The sequence below is a fragment of the Pectinophora gossypiella genome, chromosome 6 (genome assembly GCF_024362695.1).
Source record: "Pectinophora gossypiella chromosome 6, ilPecGoss1.1, whole genome shotgun sequence".
Classification (NCBI taxonomy): domain Eukaryota; kingdom Metazoa; phylum Arthropoda; class Insecta; order Lepidoptera; family Gelechiidae; genus Pectinophora; species Pectinophora gossypiella.
Window position 1 is genome coordinate 9,075,629 of NC_065409.1, and position 21,465 is coordinate 9,097,093.

General features: G+C 36.9%; 1 protein-coding gene across 5 annotated transcripts in view; it reads left to right on the top strand.

The window, feature by feature from the left end:
- Positions 1-4,443: 4,443 nt before the first annotated feature.
- The window catches only part of LOC126367898 (TOX high mobility group box family member 3-like), a 32,194-nt gene continuing 15,172 nt past the window's right edge, over positions 4,444-21,465 (top strand). For 4 of the 5 annotated variants that reach the window (XM_050011685.1, XM_050011689.1, XM_050011686.1 and 1 more), the window contains exon 1: positions 4,444-4,524. In XM_050011685.1, coding sequence (XP_049867642.1) covers positions 4,459-4,524 — 66 coding nt within the window. In that variant the 5' untranslated portion in view covers positions 4,444-4,458. Of the gene's footprint in view, positions 4,525-13,097; positions 13,424-21,465 lie in introns of those variants that run through there. The other variant, XM_050011687.1, reaches the window with a different exon arrangement.

Here is a 21,465-nt window from a genome sequence, read left to right on the forward strand (position 1 = left end):
ATGACACTCACCGCGTTGCCACATTTAATGGTGATGGACAGCCTTTGGATCAGGTAGGACCCGGAGCGAGCATCACATCCCCTCTCTCGTAACCGACGTCCAATCTCCTTGACAAAGTTAAGGTCCGGTCTCCAACATCCCGTGCAGATTAGTACACACGGTACCAGTTACTTTAAGCTTTTCGTAGATAGTCAACCTCTTCTTGAAAACAAAATTTAAAGTCAAATACCTAGGTTATGCACTACAGATGACGTTAGATGAACCGTCCATCTATTTTTTTTACAACGACCCTCATTGACCGCAAGTCCCCTAGTCCTGCAAGAGCCATGACAATAACCATAAAGTAGGGCTTTAGAAACATCCAAGAATCCAAGCTCTGAAACGAAAACGAAACGAGTTCCAAGTAAGAAACCGGAGACGGAAGTCGTTTTTGTTTTCATTTGCGGAAAGTTAGTGGTATACATTTATCTTCATTGATATCGGAGGTAAACAAGATTCCTGGGACGGCCACTTACTTATAAAGTTAGTGTGGCAATAAACGTACGCGCCGACCGGCGGCCGGCTGCTGCGCTGTGTCACTGGGTAACTAAACTACTTGCATTCGCCACGTGGCTCGTGCACACCTTGTTTATTGATATCAAGAAGCTTTTATCTGAACTGGCGAACGTGTATGAAACAATTGATGAATGTGGAGGAAGCAAAAGAAGTAAGTCAGTATCGACGTCAATGCGATTCCTTAGTCTCTGCTTACCCTGGTGGGAAATAGTCGTTAGTATGGAGCTTCAGGCTTTTATCGGATAGTATTCACTATTAGTATAACAGAGTCGGACAGAAACTTTATTACCGGATCGGCTATCAGTTAAACTAACCTGCATACAATTGGCTTTAGAAGCTTTACTTTTAAAGTTTTTTTGTCATGTCATTACATTACATTACTGTAATGCCAATGACATGTCCCTCCAAACAGGTCTGTTGATTTAAATTTTGTACCGGGTGAGAGCCCTCAGCACTCCCCATTTGCCTGCATAAATTGTTTAAAAAATGATACATGGCATTTTCATTAGTAATAAATAAAAATAAGAGCGGTAAAGGTAAAGTGTAAGGTGGGCGCGCAGAATATATATTTACTAACATACTTAATGTAATACCTACCTAATCATGTTTGAAGTACTGATCGGTCAGTTGTCGTTCTACCTCATGATGGTAATAATAGTGATAACCAGACCATCGCTTACATGGATAGTTCACAGATAAGCCCATCTAACCAGTCGAAATTCGCTGTTACCATCTTTTGTTTTGATAGGTAGTAAATATGAAGTGCGTATGGTCAGTGTGTGGTCACATAGCGCATTGACGTGTATTGCCTTAACATAGTAATATTATTACAGGTACATCAATAGTCCTATCCAACATTGTAGCCGTCTATTGATTCCAAATTTAAAAATGGACACAAGTATTTTTACACCAATTTTATTTTTATTTATTATTTTTTAATAGCCAACAAATGGCTTTTATTTTCATTGAGTACGGATATAAACAGAAGTGCGAGTGGGTCAGTTAAAGTTAGTGTCGGGCGAACGTATCGGGCGGGTCGGCTACCGCTCGGCGCGCCCCGGGGCGACCGCACTCGACGCGCCGCACGTCGCCGCCGCTCTGAATCGCACCCATTCACACAATATCTTACACTGGATACACCCACTATTATTGCAACTTCATTATTTTGCACTGTATTTAAACATTTTTTTTACTACGTATCCAGACGCTGCTACGAGTCGTAGTCAAATCGTAGTCGTGACTACGAAAATTTTAATGTATGCGGTATACTTAATTATGTTATTAGCTATTATTTTTAAGCTGGTTTGTTATAAAATATTAAAGTGTTAATAATGTATCTAATGACAATTATCAAAAAAAAATGACAGAAAATAAAGTCAAACAAAAGCTACGTCAGTAACAGAGTCCTCATGTTTGAAAATCGCAGATACTTATTTAATTTTTCTGCACTATGCACTTCACAACAACATAATAACCACGAGTCTGATCAAAACAACCACGCTGTTTCATTGACAACATTCCCCGTAAGCTCACTCACAGTTTACGACGGAAATATCGGCTGTAGTTACCGGGCATGTCCACAGTAGGCTCCCCTGGGAAAGCCGGCGTTCCGACAACAGACACCGGGTGTCAGCCGCCACGTGCTACCCAAGGCCACTCGCTTAGTGTCAAGGTCATTGCCACTCCAGCTCGGCACACGCGGCACCCACGCCTCTCCTGTCACCACAAATAGACCGACCCACTCACCAAGTCGCCACTGTGTCACTGATACCGCAACGAGCCTCGCTCGCCCGCACGCATCACGCATCGCACGACCGCTTTTTTCGGCGTAGGAGACTCCATTCATTGATACTAACCTGTAATCATTGACAACGAGTACCAAGAGTAGGAATATGTGCTGACTTGACATGGTCATCGGCGGCGAAGCCACACGTCTTCTCATGCTATTGATTGTCGTCGGACTCGGTCACACGGCGCGTGGATTTTTAACATAACATAATCATAACAAATACTTTATTGCACAAACAGGAAAAAACAAAAGAGAAATAGAATGAGTACAATAGGCGGCCTTATTGCTAAGTAGCAATCTCTTCCAGGCAACCTTTAAGTATATGAGATATTTAATATTTTTTTTATGTAATATAGCGGGATTTTTGTCGTTTTAACGTACGATACGGACTTTAGAAGTGTGCTTCAAGTTATGATCTGAGTGAAGAATACTTCACTCATAAATATGTACGTATACTATATACAAAATATACGCATTCATTATCTAAATAAAAAATCCAAATTGAAATTTATTCAGAATGTACGTCTTGTCAAAAGTTTACGCGAGTTAAAATTTTACATTTCACATAGTACTTTGACCCGCTAATGTAATTGTGAAAGATGGAGGTAGCTTTGAATACCTGACAGAATATCATGTAACAGTGTAGCTCGCTAAATAAATTAGTATTTAATACTTACTTGCCTGCCCCGCCCGTGGGAAATCACGATCTTCCGATTCATTATTATAATAGGCACTCTGTTGAAGTGCTTTTTACCCAGTTACTCAGCAGGAAGGTACGGTTTTTAGTACGGAAGAAGTTAAAGCATTGTTGGGGAAGGTTACGTAGTTCTTACAGATCATGTATTGAAAAAGTGTTACTGGCAGCTAACGTGTAAATTAGTAATAGGCGGAACGTATTTAGCTAGTGCTCTACCTACTTATGTTTCACAATGTTTATCATTAACCTTTACATACATTGCAAAGAGGCAGTAGTGTTATATCAATAGACTTCAAGAAGTTGCATAAATATAAGCTCACGACCTTTGAGCTAGTCAAAGGTAATTAAATCATCGCAAGATGAACTAAGTATCCACGCATCACCGAGCATTCTATTATACCAATGGAGAGCAAAATAGGTTAAATTGGTGATGAGCCGCATGGCCATCTGTAATGGTCGAGCTTACTGTGTGCAAATAATCAACACAATAAAGTGGTTCCAGAGCAGCATACTTAGCCTACACTTCATAATTTTCAATCTTCCAACACGTTTTGGGGTTATACAATTGAGCCCCTGCAATTTCCCAAATACAAGGCGTTGAGAAATGGGAGCAGTAATGAATGACGTCAAATTAAGCTCTAAGCTTAACAGAAAACATTACTGGGACCTTAATTCGCGATTAAGGCAAACATAGTACGCGGGGTGGAGACGAAGTTGGAAGGCTGCGGAGTGCATGTGCGGGTGTGTGCGGGGTGCGGCGGGGCGCGCGGGGTGCGGCGGGGGCGGGGGCAGCGCGCGCGGGCCACACTCCGCTGTGCCCGAGGAGCGCCGGTACACCTCGGTTTCCGGAGGAGCTCCCTCGCGGCTTCGCAAGTGTCCCCGCGCGCCGGCCACGTGGCCGCCCAGCTGCCCGACACGACACCTCGCTTTTTTCACGCGCTCGCCATTGATAAATCCCCCGTAATTGCCACCGGCTGTTTAAGTAAACAAGTCGCTCACTTTTTTAAACTTTATTGCCAAATTAAGTTCTTTGTTTTTCCTTACGCTCGTAGCAAAAAGTTTACGTTCATTAATTATGTAAACTTAACATTCTTATTAATAATTAATTATTACTTAATTGTTATCTTTTACGTAATTAAAATATCTGAATATATTTTATAGTTCACTGACATCTTGGATTAAAAGTTTTTTTTTTATTGTAATTGTAAGATTAAGGCGTTTTTACCCGTCGGCTTTGAACTGACTTATCCAAATTTCCGGAAATCTCTAACTATAGGGAAAACCTAATGAATATCAACTTATTTTAAAAGTTTCTTATTCATCATTGTGCAGATAGGGGTAGGTCAGTAAAAATAAATTGGATTTGGTAAATGGACCGTTTTATAGAGGAAACAGTGCCCAAAGTCGATGTGCCGCAATGGAAGCCATTCAAACTTGCGCCGAAGACCAGGATAGAGTCTACAAACTCTACAATATGTATAAGGTAAGTCATTCCTCACTTTCTTATACTTACTATAAATATAAACACGCTTCTTTTTCTACTTATGTTAAGACTAAAAAATGAAAAGAAGATTCAAGCTTTTCGTCTTTCTTTCCACCTCGTTTTAAGCCGGATTGTAGATAAGTTTAGATTATAAAAAAAGCAAAAACCATTAAGCTTTGTCTCTTAATTTTTTTATTTCGTTTTAGTCGCTTGACGTCATATTACCGGTTTAATCTGATTTTACCATATTTAGTTCCTTAGCTGCTTTACTATGAATTTAAGGTTATAACTACATTATAATAGACGGATTACCAATTATCACGTTGATGACTGAAAGCTCGGTGAGGTGTGGGTACTTAGTTCATCTTGCAATGGATGCACTCTGACAACTTCAATTGGGATACAGTCGTGAGGTTGCGTCTATATTATCCATACAAACCCTGTTCCGTGCTTCGGAAGGCACGTGAACTCATTGGTCCCAGCGACTATTTACTAAGTACATAGATTTTTTACATAAACCTTTTTCCCTTCCATTTGGAAGATCACATCACAGTGGCTCGCTTTTGCTTCAGTAAAAACCGGACCTGTCAATCATGTCAAATTAGGTAAGCGAAGTCCGAACGAAACCCGGACTTAGATTTTCGGGAGAGAAGTCCAAAGATTTTCTAAAAAGATGTTTGAGTAGGTCCTATCTCCATAAGACACCATAGTTCCGCCACCGCAGTTGCGCAACAAAATATGTGCAGTTGTAAACGCTATCTTATCGACAGTGACGGTGGTAAAAATAATATGATTGACATAAAGTGACTAACTCCACATATTCCGATCTCTGTCACTTACGCAACTCATACACCAGGGGGATTTAAAGGCCACATTGAAGCAATTCCCCTAAAACAAGCAACATTGCTATTTGACTTTTGTTGCAAACAATATTTGTTTTTAGATGAATTGGATCCGTGTGGCCTTCCAAGACCCCGAGCATGCTTTGGACGCTGTATAAGCGCGACGCGACGCGACACGAGATAAAATAAGGTCCTTGGTACACGCGACTACCAGGACATCCGGGATTTTTCAAGATGTCGCATTCCAAAGGAAATATCTTATTATTGTATATTGCTTATAGGAATGCCAAGAGAAAAAAACAGATAAGTACGTATTTTCGTAAGAAATGAGAAAATTGATAGTTTACATCATTTGTGTGACGCACTTATCATATTCAAGTCGCGAGCAAGTCGATGCGTAAACGAGTAACCTTAACTCGTCTGTCAGAAATCAGAATCATTCATACGTAATTATCATGGATAAACTTGTTGAAGGTCAATGTAACATTTTTACAGTTGAGGTTGAGGTTGAGGAGAAGAAATGACAAGAAACTGCAACAGCAACACATTTGTCAGATTTGTCAACTCGCGCTTTGACATTTACTCGGTCTACTTGCGCAGTTAGCGTGCGCAGTTAAGTCTACTGGTGTCAACGGCATACATTCTGTAGGTGGCGCGACCGTGGTGTCGTGAAAATGTGTCTCAGTGTCTTCTTCTCTCGTGTGGGTTGTGTGGTGAACTACCATCCTCATCAACCCTGGTGTCAGGGTTACTATTGAGCCGCCAAAGGCCCCTGACATGACTCATGTAACGACTACATACTTACATCAGTAAATAGTAAACGGGACCAACGGCTTAACGTGGTTTCCGAAGCACGGATCGTCTTACTTTTGGACAATCAGGAATGGAAACAGATAAGAAAATTGCATCGACGCCAAATAGGGATTAATAAGGAAAGAAAGATAATGGTGATGATACTGATTGCAACAACTCAAGCACCTTCGTGCTTCGTCCTTGTGTATAAGGGTGGGCAGAGCCACTAAGTCAACTTACAGCCACACTTGATGAAGTGCGTAGACAGCGTCGGAACATAAGACGAAATACCAGCATATATCGCCCATCTTCCGTTCAGTATTCATAATAGTCGATCATGTTAAAAATGACACAAATAATACGATATTTCTAGAATGATACGCAGCTATACGCATTCTATTTCCTCGATTGACTGAAAAATCAATCGTCGCGACAACAGACGCTTCAGGACCCCGATACCGACCCCGCCGGCGCGGTCGATGCTTTCCCTCTTTTCGCGCTTGTCGCTTTCGAAGAACCACTGGGGTTATAACCTTGTTTGTTGCTCAATTAAACCTTGTGGTGTTCATTGAGCTTTAACTGAGCATTAATTTAAAATTAATGTGAATTTGAAATTCCTTATAGAAGATATCGAACTTTAAACAAACCAGCATATTTTTTTACTTAAGTACTTACTTAACTTGTGTACGTAGGTTTACCTCTGGCCGAAAAACTAATATGAGAAGACGGCAACAACATAAGTAAAGAATACATGCGATAATATTAATCTATCAGTCGGTTACCTTTTCACGCCTAAATCTCTGGACCAGTTTGGATGAAATTGGGTTATTATTTATTTTTATCTATTTAAATCAAACATGGCTCATAAAAATATAAATATCTTAACCTAATAAATAGACAGCACGCTTGTGACGAACATCGGGTACACTACTGAAGCTTTTTTTTTTGACGTGACTTATTGTAGATTTGCCGCAGATGGCATTAACTACTTGGCCGGACAAACGGGAAGCGCTGAAGGCTCTCACCCGGTACAACGTTTAAGACAACAGGCCTGAGGGTGCCCAGTTGGGCGCGAACCTCGGCTCAGGGCGTCGTCTGAGAGGAAAAATATTTGAAAGAATTAATCGACCCTAGTGGGTCAATAGCGATAAGCGCTGAATATGGGAAATCGGCGACCACGCCGGCGCCGGCGGGGTCGGTATCGCGGTCCTGAAGTGTTTGGTGTCGCGAGCTGATTGGCTGCCTTTATGGCTAGAGTAATCGGGTCGTCGGGATCGTATATGTGAACTGGGCACCCTCAGGCCTGTTGTCTTAAACGTTGTACTGGGTGAGAGCCTTCAGCGCTCCCCATTTGTCCGGCCAAGTAGTTAATGCCATCTGCGGCAAATCTACAATAAGTCACGTCAAAAAAAATATACTTAACAATGAATGCAATTAATAATAATTAATAAGTTCAGACAATTTTCAAGTCAAGTGTAAAGCCTATTAATTTATATTGTGAAACTTCATTGTATTTTTTTGTTTGTGATTTGTGTGGTTAATAAATATTAGCTGATGATTTTAAGATCTTAATTCATAGTACTACCTACCAAAGTAATGACGGTTAAATTAGGTATTGTAATTGGCAACCTTCAAACGTCACACACGCAATTGCACGTGTACGATAACGTCAATGTGTAAATGTAGTGTTTGTGTAAAACGACGTTGTTTTACGAAGTGTCCGGGATGTGACCGAAGTCTACGTGGATAACACCGCGAGAAGAAGAAAGAAGTTAGTATTTTGGACATTTTTATAATCTCGACCAAAACATTTTCGTTTTCCATAGCCTATTTTGTGTCCCACCCATTCCAATCACGTCAACACCCCAAAAAACCCGTAGGTAAGTACTCAACTATGTTATTTAATACCTCCAGTAAGTACGTAACAAAAATTAAAACAAGATATAATTCTCATAATTCAGAATTCAGTTGTTATAATTAAAATTATCACTGATTATGAATAATTAACAGATTAACTTACTGACATTCGCAAGCGGCAGGATTAACCGAAATAATGAAAACAAATTTATTTAATACTACTTTTTTATTTATTTGATGGCTTTTACAATTCATATATTATACTTATTTCAGGAACAATATCGACTTTTTTATAACATTCATTGATCCGTAAGCAAAATAATTCACTAACTACACTGGCCTGCAAAACTAAGTAGTACTACACTTTTGAAATCGTATTATATCCATACTAATATTATAAATAGGAAAGTGTATGTGTCTGACTGTTTGTTTGTCCATCTTTCATGGCAATACGGAGCGACGAATTGACGTGATTCTTCAAGTGGATAAATTGAAGGAATAGTATTATATTATTATAATATACGTATTATGATATTTAACACGTTGAACGCCACACAAAAACGCTGGTTGTTTCATTCAAGCAATGGGGGACACGGGTGAGCCAAACTTTACTGATGGGTCAGCGGGGGTCACCCGTGAACCAAAAGAGGGTTTTGATTTAAACACGATTTACCGGCCACAATGCAGTGATTTCACGTCAAACTGCTAGAAGACAGTTAGATGAATGAGTATTCTCTCTTGGCCCACCTGTGGGCCGTGTGGCATTGAACGTGTTAAAATAAAAAGAAACGTTTTCCAGACAATTTTATCGGCTTTCTTTGTAACTTATATATAAAATTAAACTCTTTTTCGAGTCCTTATTATTTCGAAAGCTTAACTTGTGTACTTAAAAAGCTGTTATAGGGCGACGTCAAGCCACTCGCCTTAAAGAGACTCGCCGTAGCGGGAATCGTCGTTCAGGGAGTCGCTGTCAACGCAATAATTCATATTTTTTAAATTCGTGATACTTTATTTATTTACTTAGCTATTTATTTCTTTAGTGTGTAATGAATGTTCCGTGCGTTGCTAATGAAAACAAATGAAATACAGTCCCGAGTCACACAACCTTTTAATCAAGAACATACAAGTGACTTTCGGATCCGGGAAATTCCGGGAAAACAATAACAAAACCCACATACTTACAGGATAATAAAACAACCTTATTTATTGACTGATTTTTTATTTGAAAAATAATATCTTATCTTACCTTATTAAAGGGAAAATATAGCCTTAAACAAACCGCAGCTTACGACGTCACATTATCCTGAAAATCGGTACCGATGAGATATAAACATACGCAACTAATTGCTGCTTTCTCCATCAGAGGCTGTTACTCCTTCATCAACTGTCTACCGGGTCAGAGTCATCAGTGCTATGTTTGTCCGGCCAAGTAGTGTTTACTAAGGAAATCGTGGCTTAATATCGCATCATGTAAAAAAACTCATGACGGAATAATATAATATGGTGGACAATGTCGGAGTAGCAGAAATTGGAATGAATTTTAAAGCACACACAGACATTTCAATTTCATTTCTTTGTATAGAGCACACATCCAAAGTTCCATGCTGATTGAGATCCATTTAGTGAGGACATCAAATTCAAAATACCTTTATTCAATAGGTAACATAGTTACACTTTGAATCGTCAATTTTGACATAACGAACGTCTCATCCGCCTAACACTACTGCAGCTTCTCACAACCTTTATAGCCTGGGAAAAGAAGCTGCAAGAAAAACCTTCCTCCTCCGTCACCATATGATTATTCCAACCTGCATAACTGTTTTTCTAATTTTGTTTTTTTTTTTAAATTTGTATTTATATTGTGTTTGGCATCCTTTCATAATAAATAATTAATTTCTTTCTCTAATCGCTATCGGAGTGATCAGAGCCGTTTGGTGTCGAAAGGTAGATAGGTTTTATGATGACGGGTTTCACAGCTTCCCAGCCCGTTGTCCAAGTCCCTAGATAGTCAAATAACAATAAAAAATTACATGACAACATGACGTAATCTTTAGTCGACTTCTGCAACATGTCCAGCTGAAGGCACTATCAACTCCCTGAGCCTAGAGAAAGAAAAATCATAGGAAGTATAGATACAGTTTTTATTAATTTATGCAGAAACTACAGCCAGAATCTATTTACTACATCAAGCGTTAGCTCTGTTAAACAACAAGCAAGGTTTGCGATAAGAATGTAGAAATAAAATAGGCACGATGTGCATACTGTGCAGTTTATCGGTCGCATAACTTCAGCATAGTTAGAATCTTTGTTAGTCCCACACACAATGACATGCAACTATATAAAAATGCTATTTTCTGAAAAAAATAAATGATTTTTTGCAGTTTTTCCTTAAACGAAAGTTATTTTCATATTCCTGAATATTTTCCTCTCGCAGCCTTCGGAATTGCGTTGACCCCTTTGGAGGGGAATATAAAAAGTATTTTTGAGAGGAAGTTTTTAGAACGGGGTTTTGTTTATGAGGAGTTGTGTAAATTGAACTAGAAAAGAACATGACTGCCCTTTTAAAATTAGAATTTGATTTTGCATTTCTTGATAACTGTTATCGAATGAGCCAGGTCTCAAGGTGGTATCCGATTGCTTCCTACACAAAACGGTCCAGGATTAGGTGACCCATCGTGGTAGTCGCGTAAGATATGTCACGGTCCGCTCTCCTACTATAAAGCAGCCACTCGCCGTAAAGAGACGCGCCGTGGCGGGAATCGACGTCCGGGGAGTCGCTGCCAACGCCATAATTCGAGTCAACATACTTTTATAATTTTGCTTGTTTGTTAGAATAGAATAGAATAGAATAGAATAGAATAGAATAGAATAGAATAGAATAGAATAGAATAGAATAGAATAGAATAGAATAGAATAGAATAGAATAGAATAGAATAGAATAGAATAGAATAGAATAGAATAGAATAGAATAGAATAGAATAGAATAGAATAGAATAGAATAGAATAGAATAGAATAGAATAGAATAGAATAGAATAGAATAGAATAGAATAGAATAGAATAGAATAGAATAGAATAGAATAGAATAGAATAGAATAGAATAGAATAGAATAGAATAGAATAGAATAGAATAGAATAGAATAGAATAGAATAGAATAGAATAGAATAGAATAGAATAGAATAGAATAGAATAGAATAGAATAGAATAGAATAGAATAGAATAGAATAGAATAGAATAGAATAGAATAGAATAGAATAGAATAGAATAGAATAGAATAGAATAGAATAGAATAGAATAGAATAGAATAGAATAGAATAGAATAGAATAGAATAGAATATAATAGAATAGAATAGAATAGAATAGAATAGAATAGAATAGAATAGAATAGAATAGAATAGAATAGAATAGAATAGAATAGAATAGAATAGAATAGAATAGAATAGAATAGAATAGAATAGAATAGAATAGAATAGAATAGAATAGATTACTTCATCTCCCTTTTCAATCATTATTTTCATCTTCTAAGCCGTCCTCTCTGTCTTCGCTTGCCTCTCACTTCGAGGTCGCAGGTCGAATCCAGCACAGGCCTAAACCAATGATCGTCGAATTTGTTTCCGAATTCATGTTTGGATCGTAAATGATTATCACGTGCTCAGCGGTGAAAGAAAACATCGTGAGGAAACCCACATTCCCGAGAAAACTCCGTTTCGAAGCTATGTGACCTAACCTGTATTGGGCTGGTTTTCCCTTCGCGGGTTGGAATGTCAGACAAGCAGTCGCTTCTGTAAAAAACCGGACCTGTCAAATCTTCAGGTTAGGCAAGCGGACCCTGTGAAAAACGAGATATAATGCTAGGGAGATAACGCTAATGATTATCATCTTCCAAGCACATAGTCATCTTTGTTAATACATCGTATATATTATTTGCGATAGGGTATTTCTCGTGAAATATACTCTACACCCCTTTCGATCGATGAGGGGAGGTTTTTGCGCAATCATCTCTTTAGCAATTATTCATCGTTTTAGCCTGTAATAATATACTACTGACAGCATTACTCAAATATTTTTGGTCCTCCATAAAAAAACCGGTCAAGTGTGAGTCCGACTTGCGGTCCGAGGATTCCTAAGCGAGGCTCTAACTTTGCCGTTGAAAAACTGTTGTCTCCATAAATCGACATAGGTCGCGACTTTAACGACTGCAAATAAGTTTGTAATCGAAAAAAAGAAAAACAAATTAACGACTGTGTGGATTTTTACCTTACTTGAGCTGTAAGACTTTCCTTTCCGATTGACGATTCTAGATCTATGGGATTTAGGTACCCCATATGTTTTGATTCCCCTAAGAAATATTCGAAAATAAGGCTAATTTATGAATTACGTTGACTTAGAAGCTCGATTTTTTTACAGCTTCAAAAGATCAAACATAAGAAGTATTAGATGTTAATTTTAACTTGATACCTGCACGCGTTCCCGAGAAAAAGGGTATTGACAGACATACGGACAGACAACAAATTGATCCTATAAGGGTTCCTTTTTCCTTTTGAAGTGTGGAACCCTAAAAACATAATCATGATTATAAACGACGCTGCTGATCCAGAAGTAAAGAGTAAGCTGACATGTGTTTTATAAATGTATGGATTACTTTACCTTTTTTTACCGTCTGAAAAATAGCGTATGAAAGCAGGCACAAAGACGAAATACCATATCTAACGTAAACTTTTCTTTCAACTTCTTTTCCAATTACTCTACTATTCCCTAAAGACATCTAATTGCTAAAGATTTACCACGTTAATCCAATTGCGAATCAATTCCAGCGCTACCCGCCTCTTGATCTAATCGAAAATTGGAAGCATGCCTGCGTTTGTTCCTGCCTGGACATTTATACGTTCCCTATCATTGTTGTCTGGGGGCTGTGCACCAAGCTTATGAGTTCAAAGGGTACATGTAGATGTATTTGGAGATGTTGAGCGGCTAAACAAGAATGCAGGAGGGCAGCGCCGCAGCGCGGCGGCGTGGCCGCCGGCGGAACTAGCGCCCCACCGAAGCCCGCCGCCATCGCCTCGCCACGCAGTCTTCCCGCGTCCGCACGTGCGTCTAGCGTGCCCCCACATCCCACACCTAATAAAAACCTTTCCGAACAAACTTCAATAAAACACAAAGTGATACAAACACTCGATTCCATTGTGCATAATTTGTGACCCGCGGACGTGACAATCTGTACCCGCCGCTGTGACATGACTCAAGTGCTCTATCAATTAAAGTTGTAATTGTATTTTTTTTACTTCCACGATAGATTAATTAGATCTTACATGGAACCGGAACGCATCTAATTAATGTATGGAATTTATTAAAGCTACTACGGACTTTTGGAAGATATTTATGGAACATTTCTAAGTCAACATTTAAATGGTACGTAACATTTACTTGTATGTAATGTTAGCCGGGTATAACTTTATATAACTTTAAAGTTATGAAGAGTTACAAAAATATTTATTTTTCTTCATAACACATTAATTTGATTGAAATGTAAACACATTTTAAATATAATGTATTGATTCTTATATGTAAATTGAAGTTATACCTACTCAACCACTGATTAGCGATTGGGATTCATGTAATTGTATGTATATATTCACATTCCTTTTAGTTACTATAGCATGTTTATTTACTATTTAAAATGTACTCATAATATTTTATTACTTCTGTTACTATTCGACCTAAATAGTTACGTTAAAATTAACAGTAAAGTTTTTAAAAGTAGGTATGTTGTTGGTATTTAAGATTTCCATAAAAATGTGCCTACCATGTTATGTCAATAGTAATAAAATATTTATTTATCTAAATGTTTATTTAGCTAGATATAGAAGCAGCTATATCACAATTCAAATGCTGATAAAATACCGTTATCTTCTACAAACTGGAGCGAGATATTGATATAGAGATAAAATATTTATTTTTTAATTATGAAACTATCAAAAATTCCTCTCCATATATTATAGAAACTGTACCTACCTATATTTGAAATACATTATTAGCCTACTTACTATCTAAAACAGAATAGTTAAGTAACTATGCACTTTCTCTACGGCTATTGTTGTGAAGGTCCACGTAAAATTTTCAAAGGTGAAAAAAGGAAAACAACATATAAAAATCACTTACGGTCTACTTATATTGAATATGTAGCGTAGATAGCTATGGTTTTTATTCGTACTATTTGACCTAATAGCACATCCCATTGTCGAACAATAGGACAGTTGGAGCTAATAAATATGGAATATATCATCATAAAACATAAAGAGGAATAGTTTGAGTTATGGAAAAGAGATAAGGTTTTTACTGCCTTGATGCATATCAACAACTACTTACTTAAAATAAAACTCAGAAAGATATACAAAAAGAGTTGCCCTAAAAACAAGATCGTTGAACCGTAAAGAAACCTTATGAAGTTTTAAGTATGTCGTACATCGTACTCCAAACACCAGTCAGGTACTTTTCATGATACGTCGAGGAAAAAACGAACGAACAAAGAATGTAATTTGTGCTGCCTATAGATCGGTTTTTTTTTTTACATTAGCATCCAAAATTGAAAGTTTAGTAACTAAAAGGTTTTAAAACGGCAGCAAGGGATAGATGTATTCATGTCCTGACACTATATAGGCCTTCGTGATGCTGTGGTTGACTTATGATGTTGGGCTCACTATCCGAAGGTTCCGGGTTCGAGTCCCGGTGAGGATATATCACAAAAATGACTTTGTGATGCCTAGTTTGGTTAGGACATTGCAAGCTGATCACCCAATTGTCCGAAAGGGTCCAAGAAGGACCTACTTACTGATGTAAGTGCGTATTCATTAAGTACATGAACATATCAGAGAAAGACTACTCAATAGTAACCCTGACGCCAGGGTTGCGGAGGTTGTTCATCCACCTCACAGCCGACGATAGAAGAATACTATAGAGTCCACGAAGGAAAATAATACCAATAAATATCCGCAAGTAGTGAATCTTGGGACACCATTGAGAATTTTAATAGTAGGTACTTTTAATAGCACTCTTTAGCCCTAAATGTCTCCTGCTTTTCGACTCCACATATATAGTACCTAATCACCGTTCAACTACGTTACAAGTACAAGTTATAATAACGTATTGACTATTTTCTTATAAGTAAATAGATTAATTAAAGGCAAATAGCGATGCTTACAAATAAGCTTATAAAACACTTCCAAAGAATAAACACAATGATCTCTACCGGTTTATAAAAAATGTATCAAAAAACGATCCACCTGCGCCCTTTTATTTGTATTGAATACGATTCTCCCTCACAAATAGTAAGCACAAGTTACGACGTTGCGTTCCAATTGTAATAACATCAATTGATTTAAAGTTATTTTAGTGGGAGGAACGGAACGGGGTCACTGACCGGCAATTATGTCCTAGAGACTACACAACTACATAATAATGGAGCATCGCAGCCATGCTTCCTCGACATTTGAATCTTTGCTGTATTATGTTCCTCTACTAAGTACTTTAAATTGTAGTGATGTTTTTCGCGAAATATTAACGTACTTACTTACATTTTTAATGCATCTTTCCATTCAGTAATCAAAATATGAAATGGAACAAACATTTCTTTAAACCAACCTGGGTTAACCACTCACCCTCATGTTTTAAAAACGTTTCGTTCTATTTTTGAATTACGGTCTCGAAATAAATTAAGTACAGAGATTCCGGAAGTATTTTTTGGTACTGACCATCAATGTAGACAACGTTTTGAATTGAAATTTCTAAAATTATTTAGGCAAATAGATACTGTATTAACTTACCTACTTTTTAAAACTTTCTACTTTCCACGCTCTAAAAACATGTTCATATCGTATCGTATCGTGGATGCCGCGATATAATTGACAATTACTCAGATTTATTACATGTCTTATCATTTTCTTTTAGTTCCTTAAAATAAATCTCATTTGTTTAACTGAGTAATACAAAGTAGTTAGAAACACTGCAGTAATGGGGTTATAAATAAAATAAATGGACATTATGAGTAACTGCTGAGACTGACGAATATTAATATTTTATTTATATTAACGGCGAGCAGGTTACAAAATCGAATAGCACAGAAAGCAATTATCGGCGTGTCCTTTCACTTACTCGTTGATAGTGTGTGTTAGTGTACAATGGGCCTGTAGAAATATATCTTTGGTATCGATGCAGTGGGAAATGGACCGTATCGGGTTAGAGGTAGGTTGTTATTGAGTTGCGTTGGTGGTGGTAGTTGAGTGGTGGTGTATAGTCAGCCTATGGGACGCAGCCGGTGCTGCCTGAACCGGTCCGAGAGGAATGAGTCCGCCTCGTGGCTCAAGGTACTATTACAATGTTGATCAATCCCATTTTGGAACAAAGATTTAAAACTTTTCAAGCTCGAAGGACACTGTCGTTTGTCATAGAGATTTTATTTCTTTTTAGAGATTTTTTTTTTCGTTTCCTATAATGTTAATTGGTTATCTTATGTACCTTTACGCTAACGAATGTAATGAAAAGAATATAATCTAATTTTACAAAATTTTGAGCATTTAATAGAGAAAATAACATGAAAAAATATTCATGATTCAAGAATTATGATAGCGTCCAGTAACAGCACCGTTTTTTTTTATAACGTCATTAAATTTTCAAATTAGGAAATCAAAATCGACCTTATCGGTTCTGTTAAAATGATTGCAATTTCATATCATTGATGTATAATTATGTTACTATAGTAACATTTTCATATATAAAACTGTAAATAAGTACTTACTGAAAACGCGTTCGGCGCGGAAGAATTTTCTGCGTTCAGTTTTAACAATCAATGAAATTTGTAGTGTAAAGCTAGAGCTCTACCATTTAAACTTACCATTTTTACTTAATACAAAAAAACAAATAAGATGATTTAATCAGATATTTTTGTATAATACACACATTGTTTTTTTTGTTTTTGACGTGACTTATTGTAGATTTGCCGCAGATGGCATTAACTACTCGGACAAATGGAAAGCGCTGAAGGCTCTCACCCGGTACAACGTTTAAGACAACAGGCCTGAGGGTGCCCAGTTGGGCGCGAACCTCAGCTCAGGGCGTCGTCTCAGAGAAAAAACATTTGAAAGAATTAATCGACCTTAGTAGGTCGATAGCCCACTAGGCGCTCTTATATATACAATAATTACATACTTATTGAAATATAAAATGAATACAACATTTAATACATACTTTTTCTATAGACTCCATTTCAATGAGAAACTTCCTATTCATAGTGTTCAGAAGTAGAAATAACGTAAATACTTATTTTGATAGTTTTATTAGTTGTTTGTAAATAGAGATAACATTCAATTATCACATCCTTAATGTTATCTTTAGCTCTCTTAGTAAACTAAAAACACATCCGTAATCGTATAGGTAGGTACTTAAAGATAATTTCGAAATCAACTGTTTTAACGTTAACCAGGGTTCGATTTCTAATATAAAAATTTAAATAATTATTTAAGTAATGTACTTACTTATTTACATTATTGCAAATAATATTTAATGAAAAATGGCAATTATATCGCTTAAAGTTATTTCGTTCAGCAACCACAACGTTCTAGTTTTTCGTAAGTATCCACTACAGGTATTTTTTTTTTTTCGTTCGTTAAATGGAGCTAAACATACTACATTAATAGATATATACAGGGTGTAAGTGATACCGTAACGAAGGCTGAGGAGTGATTCAGCCCACAATTGTGAGTTGATATTAAGTGATATTTTCCGTGGCAAAAGTATGGAACTGGAAATAGTTAAAAAAGAGAGGAAATTCCACTTGACATCAACTCAGAATCATGGTCTGTATCATTCCCCTCAGTATTCGTTACGGTGTCACTAACACCCATATGTACTTGTATGTACTTGTATGTGTTGTACTTCTACGGGGTGTAAGTGACATCGTAACGAATACTGAAGGGATGATTCAGCTCATTATTGTGATACTTATCATCATCACAGTTGTATATATTCAAATAAATATATACAAATATGATGTCCTATTTGATATAGGTTTACCAGCTCTGAACCAGTGTGCGTGTATGAAGCGATTGATGAATATGGAGGAAGCAACACAAGTGATCAAAGCAAATGGAATTCTATAGTCTCTGCTTACCCCGGTGGGAAATAGGCGTGAGTTTATGTATGTATGTATGCTACTCCACAGCTCCACTAACCCGTAGTGGAGCAAAGTAATAAAAGAAACCCGTCGATCGCTAGAAACCCATTATATTTATTTATGTTAATTTTACATACATACATACATACATAAACTCACGCCCGTAATCCCTAATGGGGTGGGCAGAGCCACAAGTAATCAAAGACAACTTGCAGCCACTGTTGATACGATGTCGATGTTAATTTTAATTCTAGAAATACCCGTATAATTACGTCAAAATACATCCTATTTCTATATGTAAGTACTTATAAAGAAAACTATCTTGAAAATCAATATCAAACAGATCTTAACGGAACAAATAAAATTTAACATTAAGGATAACCTAGTTCATGGTTGACTTGACATTTGAAACAGTGTACCATCTAACAGATAAGGCTAAGAGAAAGCATTAGTAAGATATGGTTGCGACCTAGATTTTCCAGGGCGGTGGTTTATATCTATTACGTATTCAGAACAAAGTTTATTTAATGCCTAACAATAATTTACGATATTTCTCATTACGTTTATTAAATTGTTTCTTCGCCACATAGAAAATTTATGAACATTAATCCAATATTAAACTTCCACCTTAACTGTTAAAATGTTCCCGAGTGAAACTGATACCTATATCGAATCGATTCAAAACTTATAAAATGAATAAAACCACCCATTGTCAGTTTGGATACAAAACACTTTTTTATGTTTTTTAACCCTTAAAATCGAATGAAGAGCCAATAAAAAAGCTAATATTGTACAGACAATAAAACCCGAATGGAAGAACATTGGATTTGAACGTTTCTCGTCGGCCATAAAACATGAATTGTAATAAATAGTGGCACAAAAGCAAATGCTTCGAGACAGAAATGCCAGGGCCCGCTCTCTATGCCATTCAATATCGCAATCTTAAGAAATACTAACTGGATCGAGAATTGGCGCACCGAACTGCAATAACGCGAAATAAATACTATTTTTATTACTTTTATCTGGCACGAATTTATAGAGTTAGTTTTTGAAATTGTTCCATTTTAAACATGCGAATAAAATGTTACGTAGAGGTTCACATACAGCTGAACATTTTCTAAAATGCGATTGGTTATTGAAATACGTACCTATTTATTGCCACGCACACGTATGCTTGATATACTTACGCTTAAAATTATTTTAACCGACTACGGCAACGCCGAAAGTATGAGTTATTTATTGTACTTAATTTAAATTTAAGAACTTATACTTAATGTAAGTAGTTCTTGTATAATAAGTATTCCATGTAAAAATACGAAGCGGTAATAATTATTGAAGCAGCTGAATTCCATTGTATTTTTGATCTTATTAATTCCAAAACATGATTTCCTTTAAATACGAGATTTTTTAAATGAAATCTCGCAAAATATATTCGTTGATTTTTTTTTCATGTTAAGTGAATAAACATAGATGGCAGATTACCGAAAACACCTGTTGGAAAGAGGCACTGAAATTTGGTTGCCATGCCTCGTTCACTATACAACACATGGACATGTTTGTCTAATTGAAAACCGTATAATATATGCCGTCACAACTCGTGTACAAATCCGCGGTTATTTTTTTTTAAACTCCCACTACACACACTGAAATTATACTGTTCAAAATGGTTAGGTAAAACATAAATAAAATTGAAGACTCCTTTCATACTTTGCCGGATTACGACATCTGCGGATTGTCAAATTGCACATATATTTCATCTCTGACCATGAAGTTTCATGTTTAATTTTGAAGATATGACGACAAGTCTTTATCTCGCGCGTCAGTTATAAAATTAAAAATTCCTTGAAATTACCGATAAGCACACAGACCAACAAGAATAGCGATTTCATTACAATATAATTGACTAGGGCAAGTTTCAGGACAGATAAATTGAGTTTCCATCGAACTAACTTGCGTTTAGAATAATAATTTACCCTGTTCAAGTAAGATGTAATCAACAATTTGCTCAAACCGGAGGGGATTTTATATTGTATAAAATAAAAAGTATAATAAAATTGATGTTAACTATCATGTCGGGAAGTTAACGAGGCCGTTGAGTACATCGATCGTCGGATAAAGGAATTACTTGTGATCGGTGAAATTGTTCCCGGCATGCCAGGAAACATCTCCGTCGTAATAAAATCAATATCGCAGCAAATTAAACGTTTACCAGAAAGTGATCTCACAACGCGATTATGTTTATAGCTAGTTTTAATAAAGCTAATACTAGGTTTCTTAGTCGATACTTAGTTGGGCCCGCCGCGGCATGTCTACCCGAGTGCCTACTTCGACGATAATTTTATCGATCCGAGATACCTCCGCGTTTTATACACACATTGAATATTAATTCGACATCAAAATTATTATTAAATACAATGTAAGTACTTATTACTATATATTAATAGGTATATAATTATGAATATGTATAAAATTTTCACATTCACGTAATATTACTGTTTTTTACGAATAAGCAGCTATTTATATCTATCGCAATATATTAATTAAAGAATGATTATTGGTGACTTAACAACAATGAAACGTTCACGTACACCTATGACATTTGGCACACGTGATCAGAAACCCACATAGACTAATATATTATTATACAATATTACATACATACCGGATAAATAACCTCTTTCTTTTTTGAAGGCAGTTAAAAATCGAGTCGCCGGTGCTAATGCCATTTCAAAGCCTTTTATAGATACCTAGTTGTAGTCTTGGTGCACTTTTACAGAAATGATTTTATTAGGATACATTTACGTCAAAATTGACTAAGAATTAGAATCGATATTTGTAGTTCAGGGCACAAATGCCCAAGGGAACCCAACCGTAGATAAATGTTCGAGGAGGCTACGAAGTTAAGGGCGGTCTCTGCCACATACTTATTTGTTGCTTTATACTTGTATTCCTATTTACAATTACTAGTGTTTGTAGAAATAACATAAACAGCCTATATACGTCTCACTGCTGGGCACAGGCCTCCCCTCAATCAACCAGAGGGGGTATGGAACATACTCCACCACGCTGCTCCACTACGGGTTGGCGAAGGTGTTTTTATTGCTAATACCCGGGATCAAAGTCTTAACGTGCCTTCCGAAACACGAAACCATCTTACTTTTTCGGACAATCAGGTGATTCAAACCTGTAAAATCCTTACCAAACAAAGGACAGTCTTACAAAGTGATTTCGACAGTGTCCCATCGAAAATCGCACCCGGACCTCCAGATCGTGAGCCTAACGCTCT